The 13,008-nt window shown below is 44.3% G+C and overlaps 1 protein-coding gene across 5 annotated transcripts in view; it reads right to left on the bottom strand.

Annotated features, from left to right (window-relative positions):
• The window catches only part of setx (senataxin), a 58,223-nt gene that overhangs the window by 30,909 nt on the left and 14,306 nt on the right, over nucleotides 1-13,008 (bottom strand). For all 5 annotated transcript variants that reach the window (XM_071351788.1, XM_071351784.1, XM_071351787.1 and 2 more), the window contains exons 3-11: nucleotides 10,921-11,131; nucleotides 10,676-10,782; nucleotides 10,267-10,486; nucleotides 7,109-7,216; nucleotides 6,332-6,512; nucleotides 6,148-6,235; nucleotides 1,053-4,607; nucleotides 725-833; nucleotides 397-570 (exon numbers count right to left, since the gene is read on the bottom strand). In XM_071351788.1, coding sequence (XP_071207889.1) covers nucleotides 397-570; nucleotides 725-833; nucleotides 1,053-4,607; nucleotides 6,148-6,235; nucleotides 6,332-6,512; nucleotides 7,109-7,216; nucleotides 10,267-10,486; nucleotides 10,676-10,782; nucleotides 10,921-11,131 — 4,753 coding nt within the window. The remainder of the gene's footprint in view (nucleotides 1-396; nucleotides 571-724; nucleotides 834-1,052; nucleotides 4,608-6,147; nucleotides 6,236-6,331; nucleotides 6,513-7,108; nucleotides 7,217-10,266; nucleotides 10,487-10,675; nucleotides 10,783-10,920; nucleotides 11,132-13,008) is intronic.

Genomic DNA, 13,008 nt, shown 5'->3' with positions numbered 1-13,008 from the left:
GAATACTTTCCAAATGCCCTGTGGGTATATACAGTACCAGTCAAAAGTTGACACCTACTCATTCAAGGGTTTCTTTACTTTTACTATTGTCTACATTGCAGACTAATAGCGAAGACATCAAAACCACAAAATAATACTTCCCGAATGGACAATCATGGCACCAATAATTGCTTCTTATACACCAGATGTCCTTGAACCATTTTTTTTTTTAAAGTTATAAAATCGCATACAGCAGAAGTTAAGGATAAATGAATTGCCAAAATCTCATACTATCAATTTAAGAATTTATGTTGATTTACATTTTTTTCTATTCAACTTGTCTTTCCATAGCAATTACAATCCCCTTCCCTCAGTAAGCCTATCACTTCCTGGCCTCTTACACACAAATGTACTCACCCACGCCTCCGTTGCAGACATTGGATCTCTGCACATAGCCAAATTGTTCTTGGGGATCCAAGAAGCCCTGCTCATGCCATGGGTAAGCACCTGTATTCTGGGGCAGCCACAGAATGACCAGGTCCTCCTCCCTAGGGTACATCTGACGGGAGTCATCACTGGCAGTAATGCTCGCTGAAAACAATAGGTTCGTTACGTGGCTCAGCTTTGGTACAACGTCACAATTAACAACTGTTTACAGTATGTAGATTCTAGTGCAAGCTTCAAGCATTGTTGTTTTTAAATGGTTAGCATAAACAATATAAAAAAATTGGTTACTTAAGCTTACCTGTAAAACTGACATTCCAAACACTGTGGCTGTACTCGTGTGCGACAACTTTTAAATTCTGAGTTATCACCTTTCCTGATTCCTTGTTCTTTAGCCATTCACCTGCAAGCTTTGATGAGAAGAGAATTTGACCTTAATAGAAAATATCAACTCCAAGAGATTGCCATTAAAAACTGTTGTGACTCATTACTCACAACTAAAATTTGTCAAAACGTCAAATACCTTTGTAATGCTAGACTGACCATTCTTCTCAGTTGCCTACAGCCTAAATGCACCATAGCAGAGTTACGAGTTACACAATCTATTCCGTAACAAATTGACTACTCACCTCCTCGAAAGTGTTGGTGAGAAGCAGGGGGTAAAAGGTCTTGTAGTATTCATCATAAGAGCTGAAGCTGAAGCCTACTTTCATCAACGGTAACTCACATACCTCAGAGGGTATACCAAACTGCTTGTAGTTACTGAACATATCAAAGGTCCATTTCAGGATGTGTTGAATTAGGTAGTTGGTGTCAAATCTGAAGCCAAACTCTGGGTTGGGCATCTGACTTCGGGAAGGGCCATAGTGCCTGGAGGTGGAGGGCTGGGGGGTGGAACCTATGTTGCTGTGCTGGATAGGGCGGAGGGGCTGGCCAGGTGGACGGGGGATGTTTTGTTCAGGTCTGGGTGGTGGTTGTTTTGGTGGATTGGGTTTAGGTGGTAGTTGTGGTGCAATGGGTTTGTATAAGAGTCGATTCAGTGGAAGAGACTGACCAACCTCTGGATAAGGAGGTGGTTGTCGTACACAGGGACTTCGTGCTGGCACAACTGGCCGGGCAGGCACAACTGGCCGGGTAGGCCTACCTCTTCCAGCAGGGGCAGAAGAAGCCGACAATGGAGCATTGGCAGTCCTCTCCATCTCTTGCACCAAGGAGGCACTCCTAGAGCTTGAGGTTGCGTAGATCTTGGTGGTGGACGGCTTGGCCTTTTTAACAGACATAGGAGACATTCCTGGTTTCAGGAACAAGCGATCATCATCCTGAGTCAAGCTAGAGCGCGAGGGTGGCGGAGTATGCGGTTTCTTAAAAGTCTGTGTGGCAAGTGGAGCCTCTTGCCCTTCGTTTGCCTGTTTAGGCCAAGTCCAGTCTGAAGATCCTCCTTTTTCCTCAAAGGGCATCTGGCTGTCTGCGTCAATGTCCATGTCTACAGGGTCCCGCTGTGTGTAGAATAACTCTTCTTCCTCCTCCTCCAGCTGCGAGCACATCTCCATTTCAGTTGGCTCCATTTGGGTGAGGTACATCCATTCTGCATCATAATCTTCACCTTCATTGCTTTTGGGGACTTGACCAGAAGGTCCAGGTGTGACATCATCATTCCTTTGAAAGTATGGAGAGATCTGCCTGTCCATGTTGGACACCACACTACTCACTGTATTGGAGGATGCTGGTTTGTTCTCATTGGCTCTTTGAGAGCTGCAATTGACCGTCAGCTGTTCCTCATGACGGGTAGGATCTAGCTGGGAACACTGCAGGTCCTCATCTTCATCGTCCTCCTCTGTAACAAAACTGGGAGTTTGAATTTCATCAATCTTTTTTGGATTTCTCTTCATTGGCTCTGCCTTTGCAGAGATTCCAGCTCCCAATGCCTGCTTGCTCTGCCTGAAGAACTGGAACAGCTTATTGTTACTCCCTTTGACCACTCTCTTCTGAGGGAAGGTCACCTTCGACCTCTTGGTCTGTCGGGTAGGCTTCTTGGCCTGTGGGACATTGACTGTAGCGCCGTGGTGCCTCAGATCACCAACAATATCACGTGATCCCTGGGAGAGATCAAAGGCCTTTCGCACCTTCTTCTTAAGGCCAAGCTTCTCAGCTGTGGACACAGGCTCTGTGGCTTTTCTGACTTTTTTAGGAGGGACAATGGCTGGAGTTAATGACGTTTTGCGTGAGATGGCTGATGTGGTTAAGGAAAAGTGTGTCTCAGTGTCCAGTCTGTTTGAACGTACCGTTGAACTGCAATTTCTCAATGGCGGTGTGACTGCATGGGTCGCATCCTTCACAGGCTCTTTGATTAGTTTTTCTACCACCGTAGGTTTCTTGCTCAGGCACTTGGAGGCCAATGGTTTTGCATCAACAAGAAGATTTCTTTTTTTGACAACAATGGCCCGTTTGAGCCCTTGAGGTGGGGTCTTAGGCTTCTCAAGCTCCTTCTCAACCTGCTGACAGGCTCTTTCAATATCCTCGTCATAGATCGGTTGTGTATCACATTCCCAGCTTGATAAAGGCTCTCTTGAAGTTGGACTGACAGGGCTATTTTCTTTGAGCTTTTCGGGTGGTATGTTACTTTCCGAATCTCTGTTGGACCAGGCAGAGGCCATATCTTCCTGTGTTTCAAATTCAAACACCTGAGACTCACTCATGTCTCCATCGTAATCACGCCAGGGACTAGGATTCTGGTCAGAGGCATCTGGTTCATTTTTTATTTGGGAGGTCTCAGAAAAACTCTCAGTACTTCTTGCTCTAACAACATCTAATGTAGCCTCGTCATCAGATATAACAATTACATCAGAAGTTGACTTTGGTGGAGATTGTGGTCGGTCAAATTGTCTCGAGTTTCCTTTACTCCGATCTCGTGAGGATTTGGAGCCTTCTTTCCCTTTAAGATTACTTTTTAAAACAGAGAGGGGCACATTGTCCACGGATTCTTGGAGGCATGGGGGGGGCCGGCTAATGCCGTGGAGGTTGGATGCCTCCTCTCTACGGCTAGTCAACAGATTTTCAGGTTTCTCTTTACCGAATTCACTGAGCCCTACAGAGGGCCTGGCTCTCTCAGACTTGGACTTCTTGGTCATAAGCTGGCCGAGTCTGGATTTGATCACCTGTATTTTCTCTGGATCTGCCCTCAAGGAAGTTACGTTGTCTTGGGTTGGTCTAGAATCATTAGTCGGCTCTACAAACTCTTCAGGGGTTAGGGGCTCCTTTTTCAGCAACGCTAGGTCTATGTCCCACCCACTCTGAACTCCATTAGAACCCCCACCACCAGATGTACTGCCTTCGACATCATCCCACAACCCTTCCCGTTTTATAGGAGGGTTAAATTCAGCTAAGCTGCTAGGTCCCGAGGGGTCATTGCTTGACTGAAGTGGTGGTGTGGTTGGTGCCACAGGCCCTGTCTCAATGTTCAGCGGTTCAGGTGGAGAAGTACTTATGGTTGGCCTGTTCATCATCATCTTGACATAGTCCTTCAGACAGATCTGAAGCTCCTGAATCTCCGACCTAATCAGCTTCCACTCCCTCTGTTGCCCTTCTCTGAGGTGCTTGTTCAGACGGTTCAGGAAGTGGTGGCACTTGCTGTTGGGGTTCAGCCTGGTCCCTTCCTTCAGCAGGGACCGGATGATATGCATGCATGCCTGTGGAACAGCCCTGCTAGTAGAGGCCTTTCGGGGCACACTGACCCTTAAGGAGGATGTGGAAGACACCGAGTGAGAAACTGGACCTTCCGAGGTATGGACGAAAGCGTCACCAGGCAGGGTGGAACATTTCACCAACACGCCCACCCACTTAGGAGCGCAGTAATAGAGCATGTTCATGCGGCCACTCCCCAGGTGCAATTCGATGATATGGACCAGAATAAGAGTGAAGAACTCTGTGACTTTGTCACATATGCAAACCTGGGGCGTCGGGAGGTCTGTGCTGATCTCCCCACATAGGTAGTGGACAACCTCAGTAATGTATAGGACGCTGTGTTCGTCAAGGTCCATAACAGATTTCACAAAGGGGATGAACCAGAGAAATGTGCTGTCATGCACACGCAATGCCTGTCCCACTTCTGAATGCAGGAGAGTGACCAGAGAACTCATATCCTCATAGACAACATTGCTAGCCACACCACGTGAGCGTCTGCTTCCCTACAAAATAAAATAGTAATACATAACATGGTATTACATAAGATTACAGAAATGCATAGGAAGTTAACATACCTTCTACCAACTCAATGTATTTTGTAATATGACATTTAATAAAACCATGTGTCACGCCTGGAGTGGCTCCATCAAACTAAAGGCCACTGCACACAGATGTACCCCACATGTTTAACTCAGGTTGGGTTATTCATTCCTATTAACCTCACTAGGGTAGGGGGCACTATTTTCACCTCCAGATGAAAAGCGTGCCCAAAGTAAAACTGCCTGCTACTCAGGCCCAGAAGCTAGGATATGCATATTTGATTTGGTTAGAAAACACTCCAAAGGTTCTAAAACTGTTTGAATAATGTCTGTGAGTATAACAGAACTGAAATGGCAAGCGAAAACCTGATGAAAATCAATCCAGGAAGTGCCATTATTTTGAAATGACTCTTTTTCCAATGAAAGCCTATCCACCATTTAAAGGGATAGGACCCAGATTACATTCCCTATGGCTTCCACTAGTTGTGAACAGTCTTTAGACATTGTTTCAGGCTTTTATTCTGAGAAATTAGGGAGAATGACAACTTTGAGTGAGTGGATAGTGGGATGTCCCCAGAGCTGTTTGCTGCACACGACCGAGAGCGCACCTTTCTTGTTTTTATTTTATATTGACGCCGCTATTGTCCGGTTGAAATATTATCGATAATTTAGGCTAAAAACCTGAGGATTGATTATAAACATCGTTTGACATGTTTCTACGAACTTTACCGGTACTATTTGGAATTTTCGTCTGCCTGTTGTGACCGCATTTGAGCCTTTGGATTACTGAACAAAACACTCCAACAAAATTGAGGTTTTTGGATATACTTTACCGAACAAAACAAACATTTATTGTGTAACTGGGAGTCTTGAGTGCAACCATACGAAGATCAAAGGTAAGTGATTTTTATTATTATTATTATTTATTATTTAATTTTATTGCTATTTCTGACATTCGTGACTCATCTACTTGGCTGGTAACTGTATGTAATGTTTTGTGTGCTGAGCGCTGTCCTAAGATAAACGCATGGTTTGCTTTCGCCGTAAAGCCTTTTTGAAAACTGACACGGCGGCTGGATTAACAACAAGTTAAGCTTTATTTTGATGTATTACACTTGTGATTTCATGAAAGTTAAATATTTATAGCAATTTAATTTGAAATTTGCTCTCTGCAACTTCACCGGATGTTGGCCAGGTGGGACGCTACCGTCCCACACTCCCTAGAGAGGCAAAGACAGTTCACAATAAATAACCTCACTGTCCCTGACTAGCGGACGCTCTTGACTGGTAGCACATGAAACAAGCTTTGAATCCTTCTGTAAGAAAGATCAGGGAGAATAGCTTGAGAAGAGCTTGTTAAAGCGGTTTGTTGTTCCGCATCGTGCTTTTTACGCTAAAGGTCATGTTTTGGGAAAGCTTCAAGTGCACAACACTAACCACAGATGTACATCGAAGAATTAGGTACAACTAATAATATACAAATGCAACAGATGGATGTTATTACCTTGCTCACTTTGGTGTTACTGTCATATACCATCTGACTGCAGGTCACCATGTCATCATCACATGTAGTTTCTGTTTTAACCCGTGATCTACGGAGCAAAAGAAGAATAGTATCAACCATATGCTTAACTTGGAAGAAATAACAATATGAAAGAATTCAAGGCAAGATAAAGAGTGACACGTACATCATGGTTTGTTGTCTGATGCTCTCGAGCTCTGCAGAGTAGCTAGGGCTTTGTGTGATGGCCTGGAAGGCTTGGGATGGCTCAATCTGACCCCAAAACCTGGAGCCCAAACAATCCAAGATCACCATAAAACATTGCAAGACTGGCCAGAAGGGATCCATCTCGTTGGATGGTTCTTCATCTGGGGAAATAAACGTTAACATATTACGAGCTAAGTCATTTAGGAAGGTTCATTTTTATCTGTGTTGGACTATGGTTAAGCACTGGTACATACTTGTGTACAAGGCAGTGCTGGGCTACTCCCTACATATCTTTGCTCCCAACTAACATCACAATCCCACAGCCTATGCTCACAGTCAGGGCTCTTTCCCAGTTCCTAGGGCAAGGGCTGAAATGTGGGAGAACAAAACAAACTATAACATTCTCTGGTCTTGGAACGAACTACGAAAGACTAAAAAACTGGAGAGGGTATCGCTGTCTGTGTTTAAAGCCCTGATAGAAGAAAATGTAATTGACCAATGCAATTATTTTGAATGTATTGTATGTACACGCAGACTTCTTCCTACTGACCGCTTGCCAGGTCCCTATTGCAAAATAGGTTTCTAACCATTAAGGTCTTTTCCTGGTTAAATAAAAAAGGTTACATTTATTACTCTCAAAAGGAAGAAACTGAAGAGAGCAAATTAGCTCTACTGACCAGCATCATGTTCATTTGGCACAATGGAAATAGAAAAACTGTTTAAGATAGGCAGAAAAACAAAGTAGCTATTCCTTTACCCTTCAAGGCATTAAGGATACAGAGCAGTATGTTGGCCTGTTTGTCTGGCCCCAGGAACAGGGAGTCCATAGCTTGGGCATCCAGCTGTGTCAGAAGCATACAGATACCTGGGGGTGGGGAGAGGGCATAAACTGATGCTTAATATTGACTGCGTTGCTCATTAACAAGTTCTCTATTCACATTCTGTACTGTTTACCCTGTTGCTCAATAAAATCAATACTGAACACATGTAATGTGTTGGTCCCACATTTCATGAGCTGAAATTAAATCTAACCTAAAAGTTTCCTTACGCACAAAAAGCTTATTTCTCAAATTTTGTACACAAACTTGTTTACATCCCTGTTAGTGAGCATTTCTCCTTTCCCAAGATAATCTATCCACACAACAGGTGTGGCATATTAAAAGCATGATCATTACACAGGTGCACTTTGTGCTAGGAACAATAAAAGGACACTATAATGTAGTTGTCACAACCCAGTGACACAGATTCCTCAAGTTGAGGGAGCATGCAATTGTCATGCTGACTGCAGGAATGTCCACCATAGCTGTTGCCAGAGAACGTAATTTTAATTTCTCTACCTAACTCAGCAAAAATAGAAACGTCCTCTCACTGTCAACTGTGTTTATTTTCAGCAAACTTAACGTGGAAATATTTGTATGAACATAACAAGATTAAACAGACAAAAACTGAACAAGTTCCACAAACATGTGACTAACAGAAATGGAATAATGTGTCCCTGAACAAAAGTAACAGTCAGTATCTGGTGTGGCCACCAGCTGCATTAAGTACTGCCGGACATCGCCGCCTCATGGAATGGACCAGATGTGCCAGTTCTTGCTGTGAGATGTTACCCCACTCTCCCACCAAGGCACATGCAAGTTCCCAGACATTTCTGGGGAGGGGGGAGGGGAGTTGGCCTAGCCCTCAACCTCCAACCAACAGGTCAAAGACGTGCTCAATGGGATTGAAATGAAAGGTCTTCGCTGGCCATGGCAGAAGACATTACTGTCTTGCAGGAAATCACGCACAGAACGAGCAGTATGGCTGGCAGCATTGTCATGCCGGAGGGTCATGTCAGGATGAGCCAGCAGGAAGGGTACCACATGAGGGAGGAGGATTTCTTCCCTGTAACGCACAGCGTTGAGATTGCCTGCAATGACAACAAGCTCAGTCCGATGATGCTGTCACACACCACCCCCACACCATGACAGACCTACCACTTCCAAATCGATCCAGCTCCAGAGTACAGGCCTCGGTGTAACGCTCATTCCTTAGACGATAAACGAGAATCTGACCATCACCCCTAGGAGACAAAACCGCGACTCGTCAGTGAAGAGCACTTTTTGCCAGTCCTGTCTGGTCCAGCGACGGTGGGTTTGTGCCCATAGGCAACGTTGTTGCCGGTGATGTCTGGTGAGGACCTGCCTTACAACAGGCCTACAAGCCCTCAGTCCAGTCTCTCTCAGCCTATTGAGGACAGTCTGAGCACTGATGGAGGTATTGTGCGTTAATGGTGTAACTCGGGCAGTTGTTGCCATCCTGCACCTGTAACGGAGGTGCGATGTTCAGATGTACCGATCCTGTGCAGGTGTTGTTACATGTGGTCTGCCACTGCGAGGACAATCAGCTGTCTGTCCTGCCTCCCTGTGGCGCTGTCTTAGGCGTCTTACTGTACGGACATTGCAATTTATTGCCCTGGCCACATCTGCATTCCTCATGCCTCCTTGCAGCATGCCTAAGGCACGTTCACGCAGATGAGCAGGGACCCTGGGCATCTTTCTTTTGGTGTTTTTCAGAGTTAGTAGAAAGGCCTCTTTAGTGTCCAACGTTTTAATTACTGACCTTAATTGCCTACCGTCTGTAAGCTGTTAGTGTCTTAACGACCGTTCCACAGGTGCACGTTCATTAATTGTTTATGGTTCATTGAACAAGCATGGGAAACTGTGTTTAAACCCTTCACAATGAAGATCTGTGAAGTTATTTGGATTTTTACAAATTATCTTTGAAAGACAGGGTCCTGAAAAAGGGATGTTTCTTTTTTTGCTGAGATTCTAAAACGACAAAGGCGGCTTACAGACTTTGGCAGTAGGTTCAACCAGCCTCACAGCCGCAGACCAAATGTAACTGCGCCAGCCCAGGACGTCCACATCTGACTTCAACACCTGCGGGATCGTCTGAGACCAGCCGCCCGGACAGCCGATGAAACTGTGGGTTTGCACAACCAAAGAATTTCTGCACAACTGTCAGAAACCGTCTCAGGGAAGTTTAAATTCTACCGGGCAGGTGGAAAGAAAGCGTGCAAGGCATCATGTGAGTGAGCGGTTTGCGGATATCAACGTTGTAAGCAGAGTGCCTGATGGTGGCAGTGGGGTTATGGTATGGGCAGGCATAAGCAACAGACAACAAACACAAATGCATTTTATCTATGGCAATTTGACTGCACAGAGATACCGTGATGAGATCCTGAGGCCCATTGTCGTACCATTCATCTGCCGCCATCACCTCATGTTTCAGCATGATAATGCACAGCCCCATTTTGCAAGGATCTGTACACAATTCCTGAAAGCTGAAAATGTCCCAATTCTTCCATGGCCTGCATACTCACCAGGCATGTCACCCATCGAGCATGTTTGGGATGTTCTGGATCAACATGTATGACGTGTTCCAGTTTCCGCCAATACCCATCAACTTCGCACATCCATTGAAGAGGAGTGGACTACATTCCACAGCGCATAATCAACAGCCTAATCCACACTATTTGAAGGCGTTGTGTCGCGCTGCTTTAGGCAAATGGTGGTCACACCAGATACTGAATGATTCTGATACACAACCCTACCTTTTTTTAAAGGTATCTGAGACCAACAGATGCATATCTGTATTCCCAGTCTTGTGAAATTCATAGATTAAGGCCTAATGAATTTATTTCAATTGACTGATTCCTTATATGAACTGTAATAGTAAAATCTTTTGCGTTAATATGTTTTGTTCAGCGTATAAAACACTGCTGTGGATCATATAACGGGTTTAGTAGTTGTTTGCAGTTTAGAAATGGTTAACTTAACATCGAGCATTTATCAGTTGTTTCACAAAAAACATACACTCTTGGAGAAAGGTCAGGAAGAACCCCAAATGTGAACACAGGGTAAAGAAACATACCCAACCAGTAGTTTTTGGCATTTTTGGAATCGTAAAGATGCGGTTGCAGCAATGTCATCTTAGTCGTCGGATCATAGGACGTATCCATGTCTGGGAAGTTCTGGGGGATTCTAAGCTCGACAATGTAGAACATGCAGGTGAAGATGTCCTGAAGGTCATAAAAGTCGTCTCGGTCCACCTTCCCTAAAGACCTTGCAGCACCAATTGCCCACCGCCTAACCTGAAAGAATAAATAACAGCAGAAGTTATGACCGTAAAGACTTCCAGAAGCTTTTGTGACCATGTCAGACAGACGAGAGCCTTAAGCTCTTTAGCAAATATAAAGAAAATGTATATATTTATTTTATTACCACGGAACCAATAAAGTCCACATTTGTTTTTTGCAACAATTCAGCAGGTAAGTTATTACCGTCTCGTTGGGGTGGACGAGGAGGAGGTAGATCCCTGGATCTTTAGAACACACCCGGAAGGAGTTATATTCCTCCATCTTACAAATTGCCTCAACACACATTTCACCTGGAAAAGAGAACATCTGATGAATTTAAACCCACCAAGAGCACAGTCCAGGACTTAATCAAGCATGCTTCATTCCTAAATTTGGTTTGGGGGCATTTATAGGGAATCCATCACCTACATTTAAATGAAAGTACTCACTCAATTCAGGGGATGCCAGCAGGTAGGGGTACTTGAGGACCTCTGACAGGGGAACCCCCAGACGGTCCTCGTACACTGCGGGGCTGATGTTTGACACTCCGATTTCCCGGCCGTCCTCTTCTACATAGCTGAGGTCCTTAGCCGGCTGTGCGTCTTTCGCTGCATGAGAAAACAAGTCCAGGAGCCTGGACGTCTCCAACTCCCATAGCCTCTGTGTGGGAGAGAGTATTTTGGGAGGGGGATAAGTGAGTGAGAGGGGGAGAAAGAGCAAGAGAGATTATGTTGAGTAAAGGAGTAGATAAAAACGTAGGGAAGGTATGTGGACACTGACTACAGTATATCAAGTACGTGCCTTTTTTTGTGATCACACCTGCCTCTCCATATTGTGGTCTTATTTTAATACTCATCTTTGTGGATTAATCAACCACAAACCATAGAGGTTCCTCCTTCAAAAGTTGTGGGCTGCTGCAGAATTCTATGGCACATTATTTAATTGTTAGCCATTTTTACCATTAATGCTAGTTTGACCACCAGAGGGCATCTTTGAGAAGCATTTGATAGTCTTCAATATTGGCATTACTAAAGAATTTAAAACCTTTTTTGTAAGAACATAACCAATCCCATATACTACCATATTTTGTTTATTTGATTAACATTCTGGGGTTTCCGTTAGGATGGATCAGAAAGTATGGCGCTGTACAATGTGACGATCGGGAGTAGGCTACAGTACTAAGAGCATAAGCTTTATGTAGGTGCCGGGGCTATATGACTGTGCCATCAACTTGATTATATATGAATATAAATTACATTTGAGATTACTTCATTTTCAACAACAAAAAAGTGAGTGATTGGAATTGGAATAAAGGGCTAAATATTTGTATGTTTTTAGAGGGAGAGAAATGTCCCTATGGGACTCCCAATCACAGTCTTGATGTGATCCATAATAACAATTATACCCCCCCTTCCACATGTTAATGGTTTCAAAAGTATCAATTAGGATATGAGTTAAACCACAATATGTGGTATTATTTGTTCCGTCTTTCTGGAAGATTAAACTGAAATTGCAACCCATCACGGCCGGTTGTGATACATCCAACCTAACTAAGAAATACATTTGACGATGGGAGGATTCTCCCCCTACCCTCCTTTATGGCTGGGCGATATGGCCAAAATATTATATCACGGTATTTATATAAAAATAATCATTATATATTTATATCCCCAAATTCCGGGTTGGAGCGAGTAGTCGCATTTCGCGTCGCTCCGCTTCGCTCCACAGGTAGTATTACATTTCATTTCATTTCATTACAGTACAACGGTTTGATTTGTTTGATCTTAGCAATTTCTTCTTAGCTAGCTACATAGCAGTCTTTGTATCAAAGATAATTGTGTAGTTTAGAGTAATTATCGAGGTTAGCTAGCCAGCTATTTTCGTCCTTCTAACGTAGTCAACACTGCTAGCTAGCCAGCTAGCAGTAGCCAGCTAGCCAACTCCTACCGAATAGCAGCACTGTAGAAACTATTACATTACAACGGAACGACTTGATTAGTGTAGTGTTAGCTAGCTACATAGTTGTCTTTGCTGTCTTTGTATCTAAGATAATTGTGTAGTTGAGTAATTATCGAGGTTAGCTAGCCATCTATTTTCGTCTGCCGCGTCGCCGTTCTCCTACCTAGTCAACACTGCTAACTAGCCAGCTAGCCAACTCCTACCGAATAGCAGCACGGTAGAAACTACTACATTACAACGGAACGACCTGATTAGTGTAGTGTTAGCTAGCTACATAGTTGTCTTTGCTGTCTTTGTATCCAAGATAATTGTGTAGTTTAGAGTAATTATCGAGGTTACCTAGCATTAGGTAACCTCCTTTGCATTAGCGTAGCCTCTCCTGTAGCCTGTCAACTATGTGTCTGTCTATCCCTCTTCTCTCCTCTCTGCACAGACCATACAAACGCTTCACACCGCGCGGCCGCTGCCACTCTAACCTGGTGGTCCCAGCGCGCACGACCCACGTGGAGTTCCAGGTCTCCGGCAGCCTCTGGAACTGCCGATCTGCGGTCAACAAGGCAGAGTTCATCTCAGCCTAT

This window comes from Salvelinus alpinus, chromosome 18, assembly GCF_045679555.1.
Source record: "Salvelinus alpinus chromosome 18, SLU_Salpinus.1, whole genome shotgun sequence".
NCBI lineage: Eukaryota > Metazoa > Chordata > Actinopteri > Salmoniformes > Salmonidae > Salvelinus > Salvelinus alpinus.
Note: the sequence above shows the minus strand (reverse complement) of the source record. Positions and strands in the feature narration are given on the sequence as shown.